At 35.9% G+C, this 24,477-nt stretch overlaps 2 protein-coding genes and 1 long non-coding RNA gene across 3 annotated transcripts; 1 reads left to right on the top strand and 2 right to left on the bottom strand.

The window, feature by feature from the left end:
* Positions 1-1,911: 1,911 nt before the first annotated feature.
* On the bottom strand, positions 1,912-4,676 carry LOC125675110 (uncharacterized). The gene is made up of 3 exons (XM_048912612.2): positions 4,573-4,676; positions 2,805-2,928; positions 1,912-2,659 (listed from the first exon to the last, which is right to left on the bottom strand). Exons 1-3 carry the CDS (start codon positions 4,613-4,615, stop codon positions 2,494-2,496), a joined length of 333 nt encoding a protein of 110 aa, XP_048768569.1. The 5' UTR covers positions 4,616-4,676; the 3' UTR covers positions 1,912-2,493.
* Positions 4,677-4,789: 113 nt separating this feature from the next.
* On the top strand, positions 4,790-22,254 carry LOC130053283 (uncharacterized). Its single transcript, XR_008801813.1, has 2 exons — positions 4,790-5,134; positions 20,091-22,254. It is a non-coding gene; the product is annotated as an uncharacterized LOC130053283 (long non-coding RNA).
* LOC130053282 (uncharacterized) lies at positions 8,572-9,554 on the bottom strand. Its single transcript, XM_056160218.1, has 3 exons — positions 9,454-9,554; positions 9,143-9,278; positions 8,572-8,994 (listed from the first exon to the last, which is right to left on the bottom strand). The coding sequence occupies exons 1-3, from the start codon at positions 9,494-9,496 to the stop codon at positions 8,814-8,816; spliced, it is 360 nt and encodes a 119-aa protein (XP_056016193.1). The 5' UTR covers positions 9,497-9,554; the 3' UTR covers positions 8,572-8,813.
* Positions 22,255-24,477: the final 2,223 nt, after the last annotated feature.

Genomic DNA, 24,477 nt, shown 5'->3' with positions numbered 1-24,477 from the left:
ATTGGAATGTGCAATTATTTTTCATAGATGCATGCTTATTTTCCTCCCGCTTCACAGAGGATATGACTCACTGTCACAGGTTGTGTGTTCAGAACCAGACACAGAGGACTCCCCCTGTATATATATACATTTAGCCTGACTTAAGTGTGGTGATCCTCACTGTTTGTGTTGTGTCGATGAATGGGTGACTCTCACCCTTCACTAATCCCTGATCCCCAGGCCCATCTCGACACCCAGGTGGTCAAGTACTAGGATCAACCTGTTTGGAACATATCGTTGCCTCTGGGACACCACTCACTGCACACATGCACTGTCCTTCTGTTATGTCCCAACTCAGATTTCCCCCCCCCCCCCCATTCATTTGACACACATGCCCCAGTGCTTATTCTATGATTAGAAGAAGCGTAAACTGCACCAAGTTAGATTAAATCGTATAACATACAATTATGTAAAAATTACCTTCATTTCTTGTAATTTAATGCAAAAAAAGACAACACTACAATGTATAATTTTTAGTTTATGTAAATATAACCAAACACTGATCAATAGAAACTGATAAATAACAATCGCTTGCAGTGCGCTAGGATTCTTTTAGCAACACACCAACGAAATGTCCACCGTGAAGGAAACCATCTTGGTTCTTCGAATAACCGGAGCATGCAGTTTATTTATCAAATTTGAAAACGCAAGGTGGAGTTGCAACGAATCTTGATAACAGAAGATATGATTATGTAGACTACATATGTAGGCTTAGTGTTTACTTCGCAGCACAAGATCGACTTTGATTGATTGATTGATTGATTGGTGTTTTCCGCCACACTCAACAATTTTTCAGTTATTTGGTGGCGCCCAGTTTTTATTCGTGGAAAAGAGAACCCTTATACAATGTACCTGGGAAGAGACCACCGACCTTCCGAAAGTAAACTGGGAAACTTCTTCACTTACTGGCGCGAGCGGGATTTGAACCCGAGCCGACCAGAGGTGAGAGGCCGTGTGATATTGAGCGCAATGCTCTAACCACTCGACCACGGAGGCCCCAGATCGACTTTGAAGTCGCTCTGACAGAACGTACCAGAATGTTTAGATCTGGCATCACACAAAATACGTCATCTATCAGAAAATATGATATAATTGTGATTTTTGATTTTATAAAACTTTCAATCTGCATTGAAAATTACCATTACATGCAGCATTGTCGAATCCAATGCATTAAAATATGCAAGCAATTCACTGATAACAATCCACGTGTCAACCGATTTGCCATGAAGTTATCTTGCACATTTTGTAATGGATGCCGGACATATGTTTTGATTGGCGGATTAAGCAGACCCTCACATGTAAAATTTATAATGAAAAAGCAAAATGCAAATACTTGATACTAGTATACCATTATGTCGCACATGATATCGTTGTATGAGAGTTTATATTGATTTTTTACCAGTAGTGTTTTGTGAAACGTTATGTGTGAGACAATCTGAGTTTTGTTGGAAATCCTCAAAAAAAAAATGTCTAACAAAATATATTGTGCACCTTTAATTCCGTCTAACAACTTAACAGTGCTGAAATGCATTTTTTTAATCCATGACATACTAAGTTACATCCTAAAATGTAAACTATGTTTTCCAGCATGCCCACCCAATTCAATTACATGTCAAATTAAATCATAATTGAATAAGTCGTTTACTGTTGTTACATATAGAGGGGTTGAGGACGTGTGGAGGAAATAAAGATTTCCTTTTTCACATTCCGGGTTGTATTTTTTATTAACTGTGATAAAATCCAGGAACTTCAATGCTCTGAAACTATTTCGCATTTTTATGATAACATACATGTATATATATATATATATATATATATATATATATATATATATATATATGATAATAATCAATTAAATGAAACAAACAAAACTTTTGTTGATAGAAATCATGACAAATCATTTATTCAAAAATAATTTCAATGATGTATTTTTAACCTTTAGAAAATCCTGAGACTTTGACGATCTGATCTAGAGATAGAGGTTTCACCACGCATGCGAAAGGTCGAGATTTGAATCCCGGCCGCGATAGACCTAAGTCGTTAAAACAATTAGTGATAGTTCCATCCCCAAACGCTCGGCATCAGGTGTGAATGTCATGGGTCCTCGGAGATTAACTTAAAAACGGATGTCACGCTAAAGAATCCTCACTGCTCAATTGCCGTAGGCGCCGAACATAGGCATAAATTTGAAGCCCTTCACCGGTCTTGGTTACGTCTCCATATCTCGTAAACAAGATAAAATCAATCAATCAAACGATTATCTGAAAATAACTATATGATATTTTATCATATAGCATGTACGTGTTTGCGTATGTATGATAATACTGATAAGAATTTAATAAATGAAAAGACAATTTCATGCATAAAAATTCAGATAAACCATAATTCAAGAATAAGTCCACGGAACGTTAGTAATAATACAAGTTTTAGCTTGCTTTATGCCAGCCTCACATCTCATTCATCGTCATCGTCTCCCATTTTAATCAATTTCCAACAACAAGAACCGACTTGTCTACATTTTTTCTTCTGTTCAGCATTGCAGTATCCCCAATAAAGAGAACAAGCCACTACGATGATAATTACAATAACAGCCCCGGTCACTATACTAGATATCATCAGTCTGTAAAGAGATGAACATAGAAACAGATAAAGAAATGAAGAAATAAATTAATAAATATGAAAATAGGTAATGAAATCGACATATATTTCTAAAACGTGTATCCTCTGATTTATTCAGACTGTCTAATATAAAGAAACCTTCTTACGTGTCATTGTCTATGGTGCTTCCAGTGGCGCTGTCGTCGTAGTCACTTTCGTCGTTGTCACTTTCGTCGTTGTTTCTGCTGCGTGTTTTACTTCTTCTTCTTTTTGCGCTCCCAATTTCTAAAACTGTATAAAAGTATTTTTATTTCATGAATTTTAACCACATAATACATTCTGGAACACTTTCTTTTGTGTCCATGATGTTAGTGTCTTCTCTAAATGTATTATGTACGGAAGCCGATAGGTCCCAGTGTATAGAATTAATATTTATTTAACTGGCGGCCGCCACTTAATTTATGTGGCGGCCGCCACTTAATTTAACTGGCGGCCGCCACTTATTAACTGGCGGCCGCCACTTATTAACTGGCGGCCGCCACTTATTATCTGGCGGCCGCCATATAAATCAAGTGGCGGCCGCCTCTTAATTTATGTGGCGGCCGCCACTTAATTTATGTGGCGGCCGCCACTTATTAACTGGCGGCCGCCACTTATTAACTGGCGGCCGCCACTTATTATCTGGCGGCCGCCATATAAATCAAGTGGCGGCCGCCTCTTAATTTATGTGGCGGCCGCCACTTAATTTATGTGGCGGCCGCCACTTAATTTAACTGGCGGCCACCACTTATTAACTGGCGGCCGCCACTTATTAACTGGCGGCCGCCACTTATTATCTGGCGGCCGCCATATAAATCAAGTGGCGGCCGCCACTTAATTTATCTGGCGGCCGCCACTTAATTTAACTGGCGGCCGCCACTTATTATCTGGCGGCCTCCACTTATTATCTGGCGGCCGCCACTTATTATCTGGCGGCCGCCAGTTAATTATATGGCGGCCGCCAGTTAATTTAACTGGCGGCCGCCAGATAAATTAAGTGGCGGCCGCCACTTAATTTATATGGTGGCCGAGACTCAAATTAAATCATTTATATGGCTGTCACCAGTTATTCAATTCCTCTCTCTTTCTCTATCTCTCTCTCAAAATGAAAAGGGTGCAACCCCTCCCAATGCTTAGTAATATGTATGTGATATATATATATATACAATTAAGAGCATTAAATCATTGTTTTTCGATTGTACTGTTAAATACGTAGAACCACGGGGCTGACCCTCCATTTTTTTGACAACGTCAATTTCTAGTATTTTCACATGCAAACTATAATTATTTTCACATGTGAAATAAGATTAATTGGCGGATTGGCCCCCACCCCACTCTTTTGGTGGTAGTAATGAATGGTAAAAATGTAATAATGAATGAACTGATCAATTGAAGAATGAACGGAGCCCCCTTCCTCCAATTTAGGAGTACGAAGTTTGGACAAATGAGACATTTTAGGTTCCTTTTTTGCTTGTCAACAATTGTAGAAGACAATTTCTTATCCGACTGTCCCTATACACTTTGAAAAACGATGATGCGTGTTTGCGTACTATTCTAAATTATATTGTTTTTGCAATTGGCAGCCTCCATATATGAATTAAGTGGCGGCCGCCAGATAAAATAACTGGCGGCCGCGAGTTAATTTATATGGCGGCCGCCAGATAATAAGTGGCGGCCGCCAGTTAATTTATATGGCGGCCGCCAGTTAATAAGTGGCGGCCGCCAGTTAATAAGTGGCGGCCGCCAGATAATAAGTGGCGGCCGCCAGTTAAATAAATATTAATTATATACCCTGGCACCTATCGGCTTCCGTAATTATGAAATAATGAACACATGCGTACGCGTATGAAAATTCAAATACAGAGAACGGAATAAGAAATCTCTAATGATACTTACTTGCACAAAAAATCCACAAAAGGAGGAAGAATTTAGCAGACATTTTTCTTTTTTAGTTTTGTTTCTTCTTAAAGGGCAAAACACATAAATAAAAATTGCGATTATAATAGTTTTTATATATGATTTTCTGATAATAGTGTATCCAATCAACTACAAGTTCTGCTGTAAAGCAGGAAACAGGCATTCTTTAAAAAATATGCATCATTTAGGAAGAAGAAGTTGCACAATCGTACGTTCTTAGCCATTGTCGTGAGCAAAAAGTTACCTCGTATTAGTAAGCAGATAGTGCAGAAAATTGGTGGTCATCAAGGTAATTGCAATATGCGCTTCCGCAAAATAGAAATCAACAGGGGATGCTTACTCCTCCTAGGCACCTGATCCCACCTCTGGTGTGTCCAGGGGTCAGTGTTTGCCCAACTATCTATTTTGCATTGCTTGTAGGAGTTATGAGATGGATCACTGTTCGTTATCTTCACCTTGCAATGCGCAAGGATATGATTGACAAAATACCGACGAAATGTCCACCGTGAAGGAAGCCATCTTGGTTCTTCAAATAATCAAGGTAGAGTTTTCAACTTATTTTGGTAACAGAAGATATATGTAGGCTACATAAATTTTAATTACTTTTCAGCACAAGATCGACTTAGAAATATTAGATCTGACATGACACCAAAATACGTCATGTGCTAGAAAATGCAATATAATTGCGATTTTTTTTATTTTAGCATAGCTTTAAACTACAATGAAACTACCATACCATGCAACATTTTCGCCATTGAAATCCAACACATTTTAAAGATATGTTAGCAATTTACAATAAGTGATCTACGTTTCACATTGATGATACATCACGTTTTCTGGTATATAATGCAATACAGGGCGCAGATGAAGTAATCCACACCTCATCCCCCTCAAGTTAATATATGTTAATATTGAAACACCAAAATTTGAAAATCCATGTTACTCATGATATTGTTGTATCAGAGTTTGTATTGAATCATCACCATTAGTGTTTTGTGCATTGTTAGTAGTAAAAAAGGAAGTCCGCTTTGTTTGAACTGCAGGGACACACAAATTCAGTAAACGAGTATTTGATAATTAAATAGCTCAAATAAAATAATCACAATTTTTCTTTAATAAAAATATCACCTGTGAAAAAGAGGAAATAAATAATAATTTCATATTCAATTGAATGACCTAATTAATACAAATTATTCTTCATATGGTCAGTTTATAGCAACAACTGATATGAACAAAAGTTACACTTTCATAACTTTTATCCTTGTTTACATTGCCAGTCCATATATATATATATATATATATATATATATATATATATATATAGATTTCTTACGACACTTACCTGATAAGGTAAACGAGAACGCAATATTAGTAAAGTTTGATGTTCTTAATCTATATACTAATATTACTTGTCCACTAGGACTTCAAGCACTAGAATATTGGATAGATAAATACCCAGAACAAATAGATGAACGTTTTTCTAAAGACTTTACTTTAGAGGCAACAGTACTTGTACTACAAAACAATGTTTTCACATTCAACAACAAACACAATCTTCAAGATAAAGGTACCGCAATGGGAACCAAAATGGCTCCAACATATGCCACACTTACACTCGGCTATTTAGAGGAATTATCATACCAAAAAGTTAAAAAATCATTTGATGAACAATTCGGTCTATATATAAGACAAAACTGGAAAAGATACTTGGATGATTGCTTCATTATTTGGAACAAAGACATTACGGATTTGAATAAATTTAAGAACATTCTAAACGAATTGGATATCAATTTAAAATTCACAATGGATTACAGTACATCTTGTATACCATTCCTGGATGTTTCTGTTATGAAAAAGGAGGATAAAATAATTACAGATATTTTTTACAAACACACGGACACTCACCAGTATTTACACTTTTCGTCCTCGCATCCAAGACACACAAAACGTGCCATACCTTACAACCTCGCCAGAAGAATATGTACCATCGTTAGCGAAGAACCTACCAGAGAACAACGTTTAGGGGAATTAAATAGTTATTTACAAAAACAGAATTATCCAGTCAAACTTATAAACGACGGAATTAAGAAAGCCAGAGAACTCCATAGAGAAAATCTTATCAATAAATCCAAAATCAATCCCACAATAAATTCACACATTTTACCGTTTGTTACAACATACAACCCAAGGAACTCTAATGTTACACCGATCGTTCGGCAACTCAACGACCTATTAAAAACAGATGAAAAAATGGGGAAAATTATGAAGAAATATACTTTTATTAACAGCAAGAGACAACCGAAAATTTTTAGGAGACTGTTATGTAAATCTAATTTTCAGGAAAAGTCCAACAAAAAAATGTTCACCGTTATTAAATGTGACGATCGGCGATGCGGAACGTGCCCATACTTAAGGGAAGGAAGTTCGTTCAAATTTAACAACAAGGAATTTACGGTAAATTCAGATATGACGTGCTCCACCAAAAATTTAATTTATGTTATAACATGTGCTGGCTGTGGAAAACATTATATCGGTGAAACTGGAACTACTCTCTGCGAACTCGTATACGTAAAAAATGTAACGCCTGAGGATTATAAAATGAAAGCGCTTGCGTTAAATTTTTAACTTTGTGTACTGTTTATTCTATTTCTTTTAATATATATATATATATATATATATATATATATATATATATATATATATATGCATCATGTATCCATCCAAGCGTACCTCCTTCACAAAAGATCTAATATCTCGGTAACGGCATTTTGGTTGTCGTCCGTCATCGCCCGTTAACAATTGATCATTTTTACGTCTTGATAACTACCATTCCAATTCTTTTCAGATTTATTAAAATATCTCTATCTCAAAGTCCGAGTGACCTCGAAAAACCTTCGAGATTTCCGGGGGTTCGAGATATTCAAAATCGATCTTGGATATAATTTTTTTGAAGGAGGATATTTGATTAATAGTATGGGATTTGCATTATAAACAAAAACCCTGTTGCCGTTTCTTATAGTTTAATACAAGTTGATAAATTGATATTGTGGAATTTCAAAGACAAACATTTCGTTTTTAATATATATATATAAACATCCAATTGAATTCACAATGTGTTTCAAAATTAAGATGATCGTGCCTGTATGCTTACTTTAAGTTTATTGATGTCCAGGCTCGACTGGGATGTAGTTATTGCGTTGTAATGAAAGAACCTATCACGTAAGAAACAAAAAAGACGGATTTAAGAAAACAACAACTATTAAATGTTTATTAAATATTTTAGTGTTTTCTCTGTACTAGTTTTAAAGTGCCCCGGAATTCATGGGTGCAAAAATGGTAAATTGGTTCAGAAATACATTTGAAAATATAAAAATAAAAAATTGTGATCATGCCTGCATTCAATACCGAAATATTCCCTGTCAAAGTTAGCTATTTTTGCACCTGCCCGAAATCAATCAACTGAACTTCCGGTTTTACTATATTTAGCCATAATGACGTGTGACGTCACAACCCATCAGTCTCAAACAGGCCAGTATGGCAAATGCGAGCGATACCTCCGTTTCTGTGGACGAAATCGACCTCCACATATCATTTGAAGCGTCTTCCTTTGAAGATCATCGTAATGAGGACGTACGGGATATCGTCCCTTACTATGGATTCTGACTATTTCGACGAGTTAAATGGGGAGAATGCTGAACATGAAAAACCTTGAACATCGCCTCGGAAGCACGGAATGATATTTTTTCGGTAGTGATAAAATAAACAATATATTACCCTTTGTTAAAAATAAAGATTAAAATTAAAGGACGTCATTCTTTAATAGAGCACATATTCGGTAACAGACACCTGTCCTGCAGAAACCAACTTCCCAAATCTTTTTTCATAGAATGGGCCGGCACGGCCTATAATAATTATGATGATATAAATTGTTCACAGTTACATCTACGAGTATGAAGTATGGAGGAAATTAAGACTTCCTTTTTCCTCGTTTCAGAGGGTTTTTTTTTTTTTATTATTGATTGTGATAACATCCAGCAACTTTGATGATATGAAGCTAATTATGATTTTTATGATATAACATTTTCGTATGTATGATACTACTATAATAAATAAATTCATTAAATGAAAATACGAAACTTTTGTTGATAGACATTGAGATAAAACATACATCAAAAACTCTTCCGTGTAACACAAGGGCTTGCTCAATGTCCTTCCTAGTCTCAGTCATCACTGCCCATCTTCAAGATTTTCAAACAACAAGAACAGACTTTTTGACAACAAGCAAGGACTTCAAAAAACTTTTTTCTCTGTTCATCATTGCAGTATCCCCAATAAAGAGCACATCCTCCTATGAAGGTAAGTACAGCAACGACCCCGATCACTATAGAAGATATCACTAACCTGCAAAGATATAAAAAGAAACAGACGAATTAAGAAATGCATGAATAAATGAAGAAAAAAGAAATTGGTAAAAAAAAAATGAATATGTATTTTTTAAAAGTATTTCTTCAGATATATTTAGAATGTAACTCAAAGAAAATCTTCTAACGCCTCTTTGATGGCCTCCACGTCGGCATTGCTGCCGTTGCGTTTGTTGGAGTAGTCGTAGTCGTCGTCTTGGCTTTGTTTGTATCCTCCTCTTCTAGATCTGCCACGCCATCGTATTGCGTTGCCAATTTCTAAAACTGTATCAATATATTTTTATTTGATGAGTTTTAACCACATGATACATTCTGGAACACTTGTTTCGTGTCCATGGTGTTGGTGACTTCTTTAAATTCATTTTGAAATAAATATACGAATACGCGTAGGAAAAATCAAATACAGAGAACAGAATAAGAAATATCTAATGATACTTACTTGCACAAGAAATCCACAAAAAAAGAAGGAATTTCAAAGACATGTTTCTTTTTATAGTTTTGCTTCTCCTTCAAGGGCAAAAAACATTGATGGAAATTGTGAGGAGTCTTTATATATTATTTTCCTGATCAAAAAATATCCAATCAACTACAAGATTTTCTCTAAAGCAGGAAGCAATCTTTCATTAAAAAAATGAATACATATACATCCATACATGTATATCGTTTAAGAAGATGAACAATTGTAAGTTCTAAGCCATTGCTGCAAGGAAAAATGACCTCCTATTTGTATACAGATGGTACGGAAAATCGGTGGTCATCAAAGCAATTGCAATAAGCGCGTCTGCAAATAAAAATTACTTGCAATGCGCAAGGATGTGATTAACAAATTACAAACGAAGTGTCGACCGTGAAGTAAGCCATTTTAGTTCGGAGCATCTAGCTAATTTATAAAATTTGAAAACTTAAGGTGGAGTTTTCAACGTATTTTGGTAACAGAAGATATTTGTAGGCTACATAATGTTTAATTACTTTGCAGCAGAAGATCGACTTTGAAGTCACCCTGGAAGAAAGTACCAGAAAGATTATATCTGATACCACACAAAATACGCCATGTACCAGAAAATGCAATTTAATTTGCGATTTTTGATTTTATCAAAGTATTGAAACTTACCATAGCATGCAGCATTGTTGCCAATAAAATCCAACACACTAAAGTATGTAAGCAATTTACAAATAGAAATTTACATGTCAAATGATAAATATTTTGTATCATATTCCGAGATTTCCTAAATGATAAAAATAATTGAAAAATATCTTTACCCGAGGTCTAAACATTTTTGTCGGCATTTAGGTGCATGTGGTAGCGTTCACGTATATACCTCTACCTGTACATGTAGCCAGTACTGTCTTGTGTCTTGTGGATTATTTAATGCAATTCATTGGTTCATCTATGATATATGTAACCTCAAGTACCACAATAAGTAGAAAAATACAAAGCAGGCTACGAATTATTTAGCACTGATCTCTGCATATGCATGGCGGAATGTTTACTAATCAGAGAAAATGGCTCCAAATGAGTTGTGCATGCATGCATTTTTGCAAAATAATTGAAATGTACGTAAGTTATTTAAATCAAAATTATATATTGTTAGATGTTTGCATTTGAAATTAGATCGGCCGATATGTGTCAAAACACTTACATATAGGCCTATGTCATAAAACGGAGGAAATGCAGAATAGGCAAAATCAAAACTTACTTTATCATCCTGTAGCTGCTCTCATAAAATAATGATTGTATGCTTTAACTCTAACATAGTACATGTATTTTACCCATCTAATTTTCATTTGCAGATCAGGGGAGGGGGGATGGGGGCTTGGCTTGAACGGTGTTCTAGACTGCCTTTCCTCTACTTTATAACACGCATATTTGTTACCCAAATTCCATATTCAAATAGACCCGATCCCGCCCCTCCTCAGATTGCGTAGAAAGAAAACCAAAGCAAACATTTGATTATAATTCTTGTGTAACTTTTTTTTAAATTTAAAGTAGGGAATCTAGAGGATATGAAGCACTATCCCCCCTCCCATCCTCCTAGGCATCTGATCCCACCTCTGGTGTGTCCAGGGATCCGTGTTAGCCCAACTCTTTATTTTGTATTCCTTATAGGATTTATGAGATTGATCACTGTTCGTTTTCTTCAACTTTCATTAAAAGTTTTATGAAAATGTTTAATGCGCCCATCTTGTTACAACCCCTCCTTTTCGAAACAATTTTTGTCTTTCCAGAATATCAGTTGAAATTTTAGAATAGTTAGAATCAATAGCAATCAAATAATTAACACATAACTCTAAAACAATACATGCAGTTTAGAGGAGTACATAATTATGTAGAGCTGCCCTACGTAATTGCTTTACATGACTATCTAGTTAAATCATTAATGATCTTATGAGAATGTGTCCATCATTCATTCTCATTTTACACTTTCACTATAATGAATTGCACTGATTCAATTACAACTAATGGCACAGGACTATCTTAGATTATTAAATACTAAGGTGCAATTACTGTATCAATATCGGATGTCAGATTGTTGCTTGTTTGAATTATTTTTTCAAACCAAAATAAGGCTGTGTTCAAAACAATTCGAGCCAAACATTTGATTATTGTGGTTAAAGATTACCTAAAGTATTAAAGTTTTAATGAGATCAGAACATTTAGGTTGGTTGGTGATATCTTTAAGTTTTTCTTTGGTTTGGTTTGGTACCTTTATGAATTCTTTAAATGAAATTTCGAAAATGTTATATACATTCATACTGTATATGAGTTTTTGGCGTTTATCTGAACAATTTATGCTCAAAATACAAACAAAAAGACAGAGGAAATTCAGATTGTTTTGTTTCCAAATTGAAATCGTTTTCATACTGGTCAACTAGAATATTTTCACAAATTAATCACTTTTAAGAGCATAATGTTTAAACGTTGTGTTTGATGTTCCAAAAAATGTGTTTTAGAGGGGGGGGGGGGGAATCAGTCCGATTTGTTTGTAGCAATTTTCAATGACCTCAGATGACCTTGTTCATCATATCTTTTTATCCAATTCACTACTGAACATGTCAATATTTTGGTTAGTCCCGTAGCTATGGATGCCATCTTTAAATCATAGTAAAATAATTAAAATCTAATTACATTCAGTAAATGTTTTGACCATTTTCCTAGAAAAAAGGCGCTGAGGAAATTCGGACTGAATTTTGGGTATATGTAATTTGTTTTTGTGTTACGTGGGAAATAATTTCACATCTATGATGGCCATTGAATATATAGTCATATTACAACCTGTTTGTTTGTTGTACATATTTTTGGATTTAAAACTGCTAAATTTTAGCCTATTGTGTTTTTTCAACATTGTTAAGTTCAGGGGTTGGTTCCATGGAAACAAACTCATTAACATAATATGCCGTCTCTGGCAAAAAGGACTCTTAAGTATGCATGTTTTAGTGCTAAAGTGTGAACTATAGAGAACAACTCTCAAAGCATTAGAGCAATGTTGATTGTTGTTAAAATATTACAGTCAATCAAAGATGACAACCAACCCGTGATTGGTAATCAAGTCCTTTTTCTTTACAAATATGGAAAAAATGACGTTACGTTTTTTTTTCATTATGAAAAGCATTGTTGGAGAAGATAAGGGCCTTTTTGGCTAGGAACGGCTCATGTATAAAAATTGCTATTTTTCAAACAGGAGAGATCTTTCTATGACAAAGTAATTTTAAAAAGAATCTAATTACTTTCATCTCAGCATCATATCCCCTTCAGTTAGTTGTGCGAAATTGCAGTGGAACTGACGCTAGATGTAATTTCTACTCCTGATCACCACTTGACCGTAATAGCAAATAAAATTATTAAACCAAAAGTGTTTTTATTTGCCTATAAAATTTCGATCTGTTGAGGTGTTATTCGGTCCAGTAATATTCTAACCATTACTGAACCAAATGTCCGATAAGTTCAAGAAGTTCTTGGGAAGCACTGCGTCAGTGGCGGTTTTAAAAAGGGCAGTCTAGCCCGCCCTTTAGCCACACATTTAGAAATAATGTGAATAAAAACTCTATATTTTTCACCCAAAATGGCTGAGTATTTTAGCTATCACTTGACTTTTACTTGATATTGCCTTCTGAAAATTCTTGATCCGCCACTCATTACGGTGATTACAAACTTATGAACATAATCGTCGAAAATAACGAACAGTCATTCATTCTCATCACTCCTATAAGCAATACAAAACAGAGAGTTTGGCAAAAACGGACTCATAGACACACCACATGTGGGATCATGTGCCTAGAAGGAGTAAGCATCCCCTGTCGACCGGTCACACCCACCGTGAACCTTATATCTGCATCAGGTAAACGTTATCCGTAGTCAAAATTAGTCTGCGCAGCTAGGTTAAGTGCTTCCATAGTAAAATGCATAATAACCATGGGGTAAAATTGCACTTCATATTCACAGGTATCATTACCCTTGTTACAGTTAAAGACCGAAACGATACTACCCATATGTTGACTGTGACTGAGCTACCGTACATTTCCCTCACGGTACTTTCCCGTGACGTCAGTTGAATATCACGTAACACTTTATTTTTGCAAAACAGCAAGAGACCCTACTTGTGAACAAAAGTTCAAGTTCATGCGGGTAATCATCTGAATTTTTATTGATACACTCGAAAGAAAATCCTCAACATGAAAAGTGTTGGGAGCATATGCATACTCAAACTAAACATACTATGATTTAACAACATATCAACGGTCATCAGCGAATATGGGACTTTCGAGATACGGACCCACTCTGACTTTTATCGCGCGTTGAACGTAATTTGTAGGGCATGTCACTTCTGGATTACATTGGTACCGTATAAGTTTTACATTATGAACCCTGGGTCGAGGCCTCTGCCGGCGGACTGTTAGTCCCCGAGGGTCTCTACAGTTCAGTAGCTAAGTACTTCGTTACTAGCTTGAAAATACGGATGTATATTTAATTGCTGTTATAAAATTTAGAAATTCATTTCAAAATTAAGGATTATCTCCCTCATGCATAGCTCTTATCCTTGGACGAATTTGGCTCCACCTTTTAGGCAAGCTGTTTTTGGCTATATTTAGCTCCAAAACTTCATAGTTATTTCGGATTTCAAACATTTCGGTTGAGCATCACTGAAGAGACATTATTTGTCGAAATGCGCATCTGGTGCATCAAAATTGGTACTGTATAAGTTTTACATCTAAGTAAACAAGCATGGAATACTTCAATTGCTATCAAATTACTGTATTAAAATGCTATTTTTCAAAGAAAGGAATCACTACAACCATTTATAAGAAAATGCATTTGATTAAATTATGTGTGTTGGCGAGGAAAACAAATTTAGGGAATATCTTGAGGATATCGGTAAAACTTCATGCCTTCCATTTAAGAATACGCGTCTAAATGCGCCTTTTTCCTTCCTTCTAATTTACATCAAGGTATTAAGCACCATTAGTGACTTGGATCATCATCGTGGTACTGTACATAGCTCTTAACAGACCGCCTGCTAGCGAAACACCAGTTGTATCGATGTCAATGCTTACTCTCACGTGACCGCGGTGTATAAACGTCAAGTTTAAACATGCCTATGCATATCATACCGTTGATATACAAGACAGAAATTGATCACCGCACTTTTCAAACGCATAAATATATCTAGAAAATATTTCAGTAAAATTCATATTGGTTTTTTTTTCTAGCAGATGAACCCGAACTTTTCCACTTTCTGTAGTATGAGATTATTTATGTACAGAAGGGAATTTTTAAACGCATTGGTCATTCAGATTAAGGGCGATTTCAAGGTCACAATATAAAATGAATATCATGTGCACCTTCGTGCATACTATATGTCAAAAATGGAGAATGATTTGATATCATAAAGGAATAGTATGTATAATCACTTGACAAGAAAAGTTTTCACGTATACAGCTTATCACATGATAACAGTAGTAAATAACGACAGAATATTATGATACTTTCCCAGCGATACAACTATCAGAACATGTACGCTGTGACGTACTTTTTCATTGTTACGTCATATGGTGCGAAGTGCACAGAGGTACGTCAGACAGCATTTGACCGAATGGTAGGTTGTATTGGCGAACTATATCGTTATAACGACCATGCAAAATGTTTACTTTAACCGAGATAATTGAAACCCCTACACCATCAATTTGTTTGTCAGCAGCATGCCTCGATTTAGAAACTGACTATATGCAGAACAAGCTCTTCCTTATCGCATCAGTTGAGAGATATAAATATCATATGCAGGTTATAATGGAATATTGCTATATGAATATGGGAAGTTGACGATGTTGAAGCTGAAATCCTCTGTTTGTCATGAAGTTGAGTTGTTAGTTTGCCATTAATATTTATTTCCAATAAAGTGTAAAACTGTTGCAAATACTCAGAATAGTTACCATTAAATCAGACGGCATTCATTTAACTAGACTAGCATCCGATCCTTACAACGCATGGGTGCTGATGCACCAGTCAGGACAAATTGTGTCTGGAGATTGTACCTGTGTTGCGTACGTTTTTCTGTTTGAAATTTGGAGCCATTTTTTCTCAAATTTCATCATATTTACGACCTCTGGATAGAGGCCTCTGCTGGTGGACTGTTAGTCCCCGAGGGTCTCTACAGTCCAGTAGCTAAGTACTTCGTTACTAGCTTGAAAATACGGATGTATATCTAATTGCTGTGATAAAATTTAGAAATTCATTTCAAAATTAAGGATTATCTCCCTCCTGTATAGCTCTTATCCTTAGACGAATTCGACTCCACTTTTTTTGGCACTCTGTTTTTCCCTATAATAGCTCTAGCTAGTTTATCGTTATTTTGGATTTCAAACATTTCGGTTGAGCATCACTGAAGAGACATTATTTGTCGAAATGCGCATCTGGTGCATCAAAATTGGTACCGTATAAGTTTTACATTTGGAAGAGATAGTACCAACCCTAAGCAAAACATATTGTAAAAATAGCTTACATGTCATACATAATCTTCATTGTGGTATCATTCAATCATCAACAAATGCTTTTGTCTTTTGTTTATAGCAATTTCTCATTTTCCACCAGTTGTTTAGTTCTTTTCATTTTGTTGATCACTGTGGAAAATTTGTTTTGTATGGTGGCATATTTCTGCCCGACATGTCAATAAGTCGCATGTCAACATAATTATCTCGCATCTTGCATGTATGATGTCAGATACTGGCGTTAGTGAGTGAATTTACCCATATTGAAATCAGATTTTCTAAAAAGATTTGTAACGTGCATGTCAACATAATTATCTTGCATGTAGACATAATTATCTTGCATGTCGACATACTTTTCTCGCATGTTGAGGCAGAAATATGCCACCATAGTTTTGATATTTCAAAGCTAGCATTTTTGTACTCTGATTGATGGCTATGTTTAATTATTATGAACATTCCAACATCACCACTCTTATTTTTATGATACGAATTTATCATGGATTGGTAATACTATCCAAGCAACTGATATCAAAGTATTCCAAGAGAATAAACAGCCTAATCATAACTATCATAAGAAACATTCAAAACAAGTTAGAAGACAGATACATGTAATATGCAAGGTGAAGATAACGAACAGTGATCAATCTCATAACTCCTAGCCTACAAGCAATACAAAATAGATAGTTGGGCAAACATCCTATACTTTATCTGAAATTACTGTAGTTACAGTAGTTCTAGTTTGCATTTGAAATCAAATATGGAGATGAACAAACTAAGAGAAAATATTTGCTAATTAATTATAACTATTTATAGCAGTACATGCTATACATAGTTTGCACTTATCCTATCGATCGCTGTAAAGCCTCCACTAAAAATAACGTTTTAATAGTATAGACTATTCACGTTTGTCCGATCAATCGATACACCAGAATAACGTTTTGCGTCCGTACTTTGCTGTCATGGGAAAATTTCTTTTCTCGACATGTTCCGTAAAGTCACGTGATAATCTTCTTGTACACTTCAAAAGATAAAACCAAACTCTAAAGTATGTTTATCACTTTACAGCTGTATCCAAAATATAAAAAAAATAGAAAATATTGACTTAGTCTATCGCTGATCAAAGTCTGTGACGAGCTGAACTACATAAAACAGTTAATTCTAGAATCGTATTTCCTTGTTATCAAATAATTCAAATGCCGAAAGTGTTTGTCTTACCAAAGCCATTTTTATCAAAAAAATTCACAGTGTATTTATAATATTTTCTAGTACAATCTTGAAAGACTCGGTTATGCAACCATTACGTCATCTTTCTACTAAAGAAGTGACCATCGAGATCTAAAACAATTTAGGTCACAGTTGTCAATTGAGTACAAGTAGTACACAGCATCTCCCCCTTAAAAAATTTCAATGACAATGAAAACTTAAACTTTCTAATACACGTATACATATGTACATTAACCAACGCATTAACAAACACATACTCATGACACTTTTGATAAGGCATGTGCGATACCATTGTCTTTCCCTTTGAAATGTTTGATATCAATATCATACTCTTGCAATAATAAAGTCCATCTTGTGATTCTTTGATTTTTGTTTGACATTTTATGTAAAAAGGGGGGTGGGGTTGTGATCCGTAAAGAGAAAAATTGGATGCACAGTAACATTCAGATAAACATCAAAATGTTGTAAGCTAACAAATCAAGACACTTTTTTCAATGGTTGAATAATTCTGTTGACATTTTGTACGTTTCTTTGAAAAAAAAAGAAATAACTATATCTACATCGTCACTATGTTCTTGAAACAATGCAGCACCAATCCCTACATGCAAGGTGAAGATAACGAACAGTGATCAATCTCATAACTCCTACAAGCAATACAAAATAGATAGTTGGGCAAACACGGACCCCTGGACACACCAGAGGTGGGATCAGGTGCCTAGGAGGAGTAAGCATCCCCTGTTGACCGGTCACACCCGCCGTGAGCCCCATATCCTGATCAGGTAAACGGAGTTAAGGATTATCACCCTCATGCATAGCTCTTATCCTTGGTACCATATAAGTTTTACACTACTCATGAGAACATATTCAATTTATAAAACGATTCGTCACAGTCCTTTGTCCATACAAATTTAGCCCTCATTTGCAATAAATTGTAAGTGGATAGAAAATTTGAACAAAATTTTCTGTAAAAACCCGTCATGCACAAACATCTCATTAACTCTTATTTGTAGGGATCGGGAAATTTGCGATAGCCTCCACTTAGCCATGATAGGTGCAAGGTGAAGATAACGAACAGTGATCAATCTCATAACTCCTATAAGCAATACAAAATAGATAGTTGGGCAAACACGGACCCCTGGACACACCAGAGGTGGGATCAGGTGCCTAGGAGGAGTAAGCACCCCCTGTTGACGGGTCACACCCGCCATGAGCCCTATATCCTGATCAGGTAAACGGAGTTATCCGCAGTCAAAATCAGTGTGCCAAGAACGGCTTAGCAATCGGTGTGAAACACGTCAAACAACATTTGACCCAATGCGAGGTTGTATTGACGAACTAGATCGTTATAACGACATAGAATTTGTGAAATCCCTGTACCATCAACTTGTTTGTCAGTAGCTTACCTCAATTTAAAAAATGACTATACCCTGAACAAGCTCTTGCATATCGAATCAGTTGAGATATATAAACACCATATACAGGTGATAATGGAATATTGCTACACAAATATGGGAAGTTGACGATGGAGAATGAGTTCCTCATTGACAATATTTTCGTGGTCTTTGGTGATCAGGTCTTCCAACAGTCTGTTGGAATTACCATGGGCACGAATTGTGCTCCTTTGTTAGCTGACATATATTCATATGAAGCAGAATGTATTCAAAACTTTCTACATGAGAAGAAAAAATCTCTCGCTGTGACCTTCAATTCGACATTTAGATGTGTCAACGACGTTTTGTTTATTAACAATAATAACCTTTATTCATACATCGATTCGATATATCCCTGTGGGCTCGAAATAAAAGACACCACAAAGTCGTCTATTTCTGCTTCATATTTAGATACTTTATTGAAAGTAGACATTAACGGTAGACGGACAACTCAACTGTATGACAAACGGAATGATTTCAGCTTCTCCGTCGTCAACTTCCCATATTTTTGTAGCAATATTCCATTATCACCTGTATATGGTGTTTATATCTCTCAACTGATTCGATACGCATCAGCTTGTTCTGCGTATAGTCAGTTTTTAAATTGAGATAAGCTACTGACAAACAAGTTGATGGTACAGGGGTTTAAACAATCTCGATTGACGTCAGCATTTCGCAAATTCTTTGGTCGTTATAACGATCTAGTTCGTCAATACTAACTATCATCGGGTCATATGCTGTCTAACGTGTTTCATACCGATTGTCTGACCGTTCTTGGCACACTGACTTTGACTACGGATAACTCCGTTTTTCTGATCAGGATATAGGACTCACGGCGGGTGTGACGGGTCGACAGGGGATGTTTACTCCTCCTAGGCACCTGATCCCACCTCTGGTGTATCTAGGGGTCCGTGTTTGCCCAGCTATCTGTTTTGTATTGCTTGTAGGTGTTATGAGATTGATCAATGTTCGTTATCTTCACCTTTCATACCACCACCTGCCCCATGACAAATCTTTATCTAATAAACACTTGCAGGGCTCCTACCAGCACATCATGGAGACATATCCATCAAATGCTAACAAGTTCGCAACTTTAGGACGTACCCAAGGAAACTAAAGCTTTAATAGACTGGTTGCGTCCAAGTTCCCAAAAGGAAATCACTACAGTTCTCCATCCACTCTCAAGTTTATAGTGTACTACAGACGAATATGACATAAATATGCAATACGTGTGAGACATTTTCGTACACATTTAATTTGTACCCCGATTGTTTTCATAATTCATATTGGTGGAGTCATAAGTTAAGTTACAATACTCACTACACTATGACTTCTTTTTATGACACTACCTGATCACAACATAACCATGTAAATGTGTTGTGAAATTTACTGTATCGATTGATATCATTGTCTGAACTTTTAGGTCACTTTTGTTTTTCAGGCTAATCACCGTCTAGGATTATATCCAGGCTACTTCACACAGAGATTAGCTACGATCAGAGAAATTCAACCCAAAAAGGAATATTCATTACAGTCAAAGCTAAACATAAACAACGTCAAAGTACATATGGTGACAATGTCAATTAATTCATACAAAATGGAGTTTGCTGTAAAATATATACATGTAGGTGCACAGTATGTTGGAAACTAGAATTCTTGATAAATATTCATATCCTACTAGCAAACAACAGGGAAGTAAGAGACAGTGTTACCCATTTCTAGGTAGCACACTTTCAAACGTGCAATCTAGAGCAGAAGTGTAAGAAATACCCTACATCCCGTCAACCATCTTTGGAAAAAGCTCCCAGGCAAGAAACTTGAATCATTGGAGGAAGTTATTTTTTATATTAGGGCCTCCGTGTTAGGTACATGTATTCACCAACCTTGCTAAGTGAAATCGCTTCATCCCCACAATCACTCTTTGTTATTGTAATGGACTCATTAAACATGTTTCCTGATGACTTAATCATAAGAAATTATTATAATATGACTACCCGGTACTCTTTTACTGCCTATTTGACGAAATGACTAAAACAAGTGTATTGTAATTTTATAGCCAGAACGTCACACATATTGCAAAAAAAAAATAATCAATAAAAAGGCAGGATAAATTACGGATTTGAAAATGAATGATTGATTGATTTTATATTGTTTAATGTCCTTTTCGAGGATTTTTTTTTCATATGGAAACGTCACCATTGCCGATGAAGACTGCAAAATTTAGGTCTATGTTCGGCGCTTACCGCCTTTGAGCAAGGATAAATATTTATCGTGTTACACCTGTTGTGACACCGGGCCTCGGTTTTTGCGGTCTCACACAAAGAAATGCTCAATTTAATCGCCTCTAACTAGATGGGGTATTGAGAGGACTCATTTTAACCCGGATCCCCACGGAAAGGAATGATATGAAGACGTACCCTAACACAGGGAGTTCGACGATGCCAATCAGGCTTTGACGCATTTAGTTTTCTGACATTTTGAGTATGACGAGAAGCGCAATCACTCGACACAATATTATTTCTTATGAAATCATTCTTATGAGTATTGATTAATATATTTCAAACCTGTGGCATTATCAAAGAATTCCTTGGTAAGTTTCACGCCATTTGTATTATTCTTCATAGATAATAGTCCTGGACTAAAATCCTGTTACAAATTTACCTTTATCAGCATTTCGTAGAAGGTTAGGGTAAGGCTAGAAGAATAGGTAGTCTGGGCTCTTTAAAGGACCTTGACGTCCCACATAAGTTGTTACATCATGTGAAACCAATTCCTATTTTATACTTATCAATGTCCCTCTTGAGAATTTTTCACTCATATGGAGACGTCACCTATGTCGGTGAAGGGCTGCAAAATTTAGGCCTATGCTCGACGCTTATGACCTTTGAGCCTGTGGCACGGGGCCTCGGTTTTTGCGGTCTTATCCAAAGGAATGTCCCATTTAGTCGCCTTTTACGACAAACAAGGAGTACTGAGGGCCTATTCTAACCCGGGTCATCACAGGAAAAGTGTTGAGATGAAACAGAACCTGATTTTATCTTTAGATTCCTTTTATCAAAAGAGCCGATTTCAATTAACGAGCCAAAAGCAACATATCAACTCTTTCCCTGCCAACTGACTCCGACATCATCTAAAAAGGAATGTCTTATTCCATAGTCTATAGTGGTTCATCGAATGTACTTCTCTAACTTGAATATCGTAGATATGGTCGACAGCGAGTTATAGATGTACTGATTGAAGATGTGAATGGAAAAGCACGTGCAAGTCATTCTACAAATGGTGTGGATTCTATTACAGACAAAGTTTGGTATGAGTGGAACCTGATATGTCGGTCTGTTGATGTATAATTTATCACCTTGCTATATAGCAAACACAATTGCATTAGGTCCCAGTATTATAAGTCATTTACTTGATCTAGTGTTGTTAGCTTTGTTATCGAAAGGAGCTATCACTAATCACATCAAATGCTTAACAAGTGGACAATTTTGGTGAACAATGATATTTCCAACAAGGGTATGCTTAATGATCCTTGGCATGGAAAAGAACTTGGAGACCTGTCTGAAAATGACTTTCCGTTAAAATAAATATAAGGTTATACACTTAAATCATGTCTGGCTACTCTGATATCAGTCACATACCACCTTAATCGAGTTTTACATGAATTAAATAAGAAATTGATTAATTCTTGATAAAAGCCTTGTCCTGCTAAGGATAGGTGGTGGTAGATTTTCCTTTCGGCATGCGCATTTACCAGGATTCTGGCAAGCAAAAACTTCCGCCTGGCAACATTTCTTTTATCACATCACATATATTTTTCAGAAAGCTGAATAGTGTCGAGGATTTTTTTCTCTCTCATTGATGCAAGATAATTATCTCGATTTACGAGATGCAGTTTTGTTTTTTAAAAAAGAATCCCTGATTCTGATTGGCTTTCGTTGGAAGCTGATTAGTATCAAGGAACTGTGTTCTCTCTCGTAAATACGAGATACGATCTCATATTTGAAAAAAAAACAAAAAAACCCTTCCTTGATATTAATCAGTGAAAGCCAATGAATACCCCGTGTTCTAACACAGCCCGACGTACAGAATGTAGGATATCGTTTGTTCAGTATGGCGGAAGCATGAGCAATAGTACGTCTCGGTATGTCAGATTGACACGTTTGAATTCTGGATATTTCCACCTTTTTCAGTTGGGGAGTAACCTTTAACACAACCTGTATAAAGAGAAGCGAAAGACAGATTTCCAGCTGACTGTTCATTTATTTAAGTTCGAAATACAATTATAACCATGAATAATACTACAATCAAACTTTAAATCTGACTTTTACGTAAATTCTCTGATAACAAAATTATCATATTTGAAGACCTTGAATATATAACTTGAAAAACCCTGCATATGTATGTGATCTAGCTTACCTGTATCAATGGGAGGCGAAAGACAGATTCCCAGCTGACTACTGGAGAACTAGGTCTCCGCTCTTCCCATTTATACTACCGGACACAAGGATATCATGCCCTTATTAGGCTATCTGCTACTGGTGGTCATCTGATCCATGATCTATTTCAAGCATCTGCTTGATCGTTTGTTTCCTATTTTCTGAGTCAAAGATGAAAAAGTGAAGATAACGAACAGTGATCAATCTCGTAAATCCTATAAAGAACACAATATTAAGAGTAGGACAAACACGGATCCCTGGACACACCAGAGGTTGGATGAGGTGCCTAGGAGGTAAATATTTCCTGTTGCCAGGTCGCCCCCACCGTACATCATATTATACATTATATTTAGCTCTGAACAAATAATGTTTTAGAAAACATAATTACCGGAGACAATATGCTAATGGTACGACTTGAAATTCAAGATTTAAACTAAAGACCAAGACAATACAATATTGTTACGACTAGAAGATTCAAGATCGAAACTCAAGGCAGAAACTACATAAGATGAGCCATACGTTTATTTAGCACTAGAACGAGTCAGCAAAGCAACCAATAAAACGAATCAAGCAATATTTCTTTTTAAATCCCATAGATATGTATGTCCCCAATATGGCTTCCCAACTCGCATTTATTTTAATTTTACACATTGGCATGATACGATCAATGATATCCATGTTTTCGTATTCCCATATCTCGCATGCATATATCCTATCTAATTTCGCCCCATAACTGACTTGAACTTCGTAATAGCTCATATAACAAGTTTGGGGAAGAATTTTTTTTAAGTCAGCTATGGCGCAAAGCGTGATATGCAAATGTTTGCTAGGTACCAGTGAACCTCGGGATCTTTGTGTTCACAGGCTGAACGGAGTAGCCCTTTTTCGTTCAACCTGTACAAATGAAAGGCCAAAGACAAAGTTCTGTTCAGCTACTCTTCTATTAAAGAAACATTTCATCATTATAATTATTGATTACAATCCATATTACACATTATACAATAAGAATTACAAACATTATTATAAAAGTTAACGAAGCCATCTGAAAAATTGAAAAGTTATTTCAGAAATGCGCAATTATACTTAATACCTTCTGTACAAATGAAAGGCCAAAGACGAAGTTCTGTTCAGCTACTGAAGAACTCTGTCTCTGTTCCTCGCATTTATACCCCCGTACATCCTTCAACATTCATGACCATATTTGTTATATCTTAATAATCTGTACTATTGACATTGGCTTTTAATTCAAACTCAAAGCCAACACAATTATTTCCTTGAAAAATCTATAATTTAGCGTTGGATACTCAACTTCACTTCTAGGGTTTTGCATAAATTTTAATTTCTTTTTTCTTGTAAATAATATATACAAATGCTTGACCTCTGTTGACTGAT

This window comes from Ostrea edulis, chromosome 3 (assembly GCF_947568905.1).
Source record: "Ostrea edulis chromosome 3, xbOstEdul1.1, whole genome shotgun sequence".
Classification (NCBI taxonomy): Eukaryota; Metazoa; Mollusca; class Bivalvia; order Ostreida; family Ostreidae; genus Ostrea; species Ostrea edulis.
The sequence above is the reverse complement of the archived record's forward strand: the minus strand, read 5'-3'. Positions and strand labels throughout refer to the sequence as shown.

What these genes read in the sequence shown, in the direction of transcription:
- LOC125675110 (XM_048912612.2), bottom strand. Translation starts at nt 4,615, where the DNA reads ATGTCTGCTAAATTCTTCCTCCTTTTGTGGATTTTTTGTGCAA. An exon ending in TTTGTGGATTTTTTGTGCAA is followed by an intron (nt 2,929 to 4,572) that starts GTAAGTATCATT and finishes ACTTTTATACAG; the next exon opens with TTTTAGAAATTGGGAGCGCA. An exon ending in AGCACCATAGACAATGACAC is followed by an intron (nt 2,660 to 2,804) that starts GTAAGAAGGTTT and finishes ATCTCTTTACAG; the next exon opens with ACTGATGATATCTAGTATAG.
- LOC130053282 (XM_056160218.1), bottom strand. Translation starts at nt 9,496, where the DNA reads ATGTCTTTGAAATTCCTTCTTTTTTTGTGGATTTCTTGTGCAA. An exon ending in TTTGTGGATTTCTTGTGCAA is followed by an intron (nt 9,279 to 9,453) that starts GTAAGTATCATT and finishes ATATTGATACAG; the next exon opens with TTTTAGAAATTGGCAACGCA. An exon ending in GTGGAGGCCATCAAAGAGGC is followed by an intron (nt 8,995 to 9,142) that starts GTTAGAAGATTT and finishes ATATCTTTGCAG; the next exon opens with GTTAGTGATATCTTCTATAG.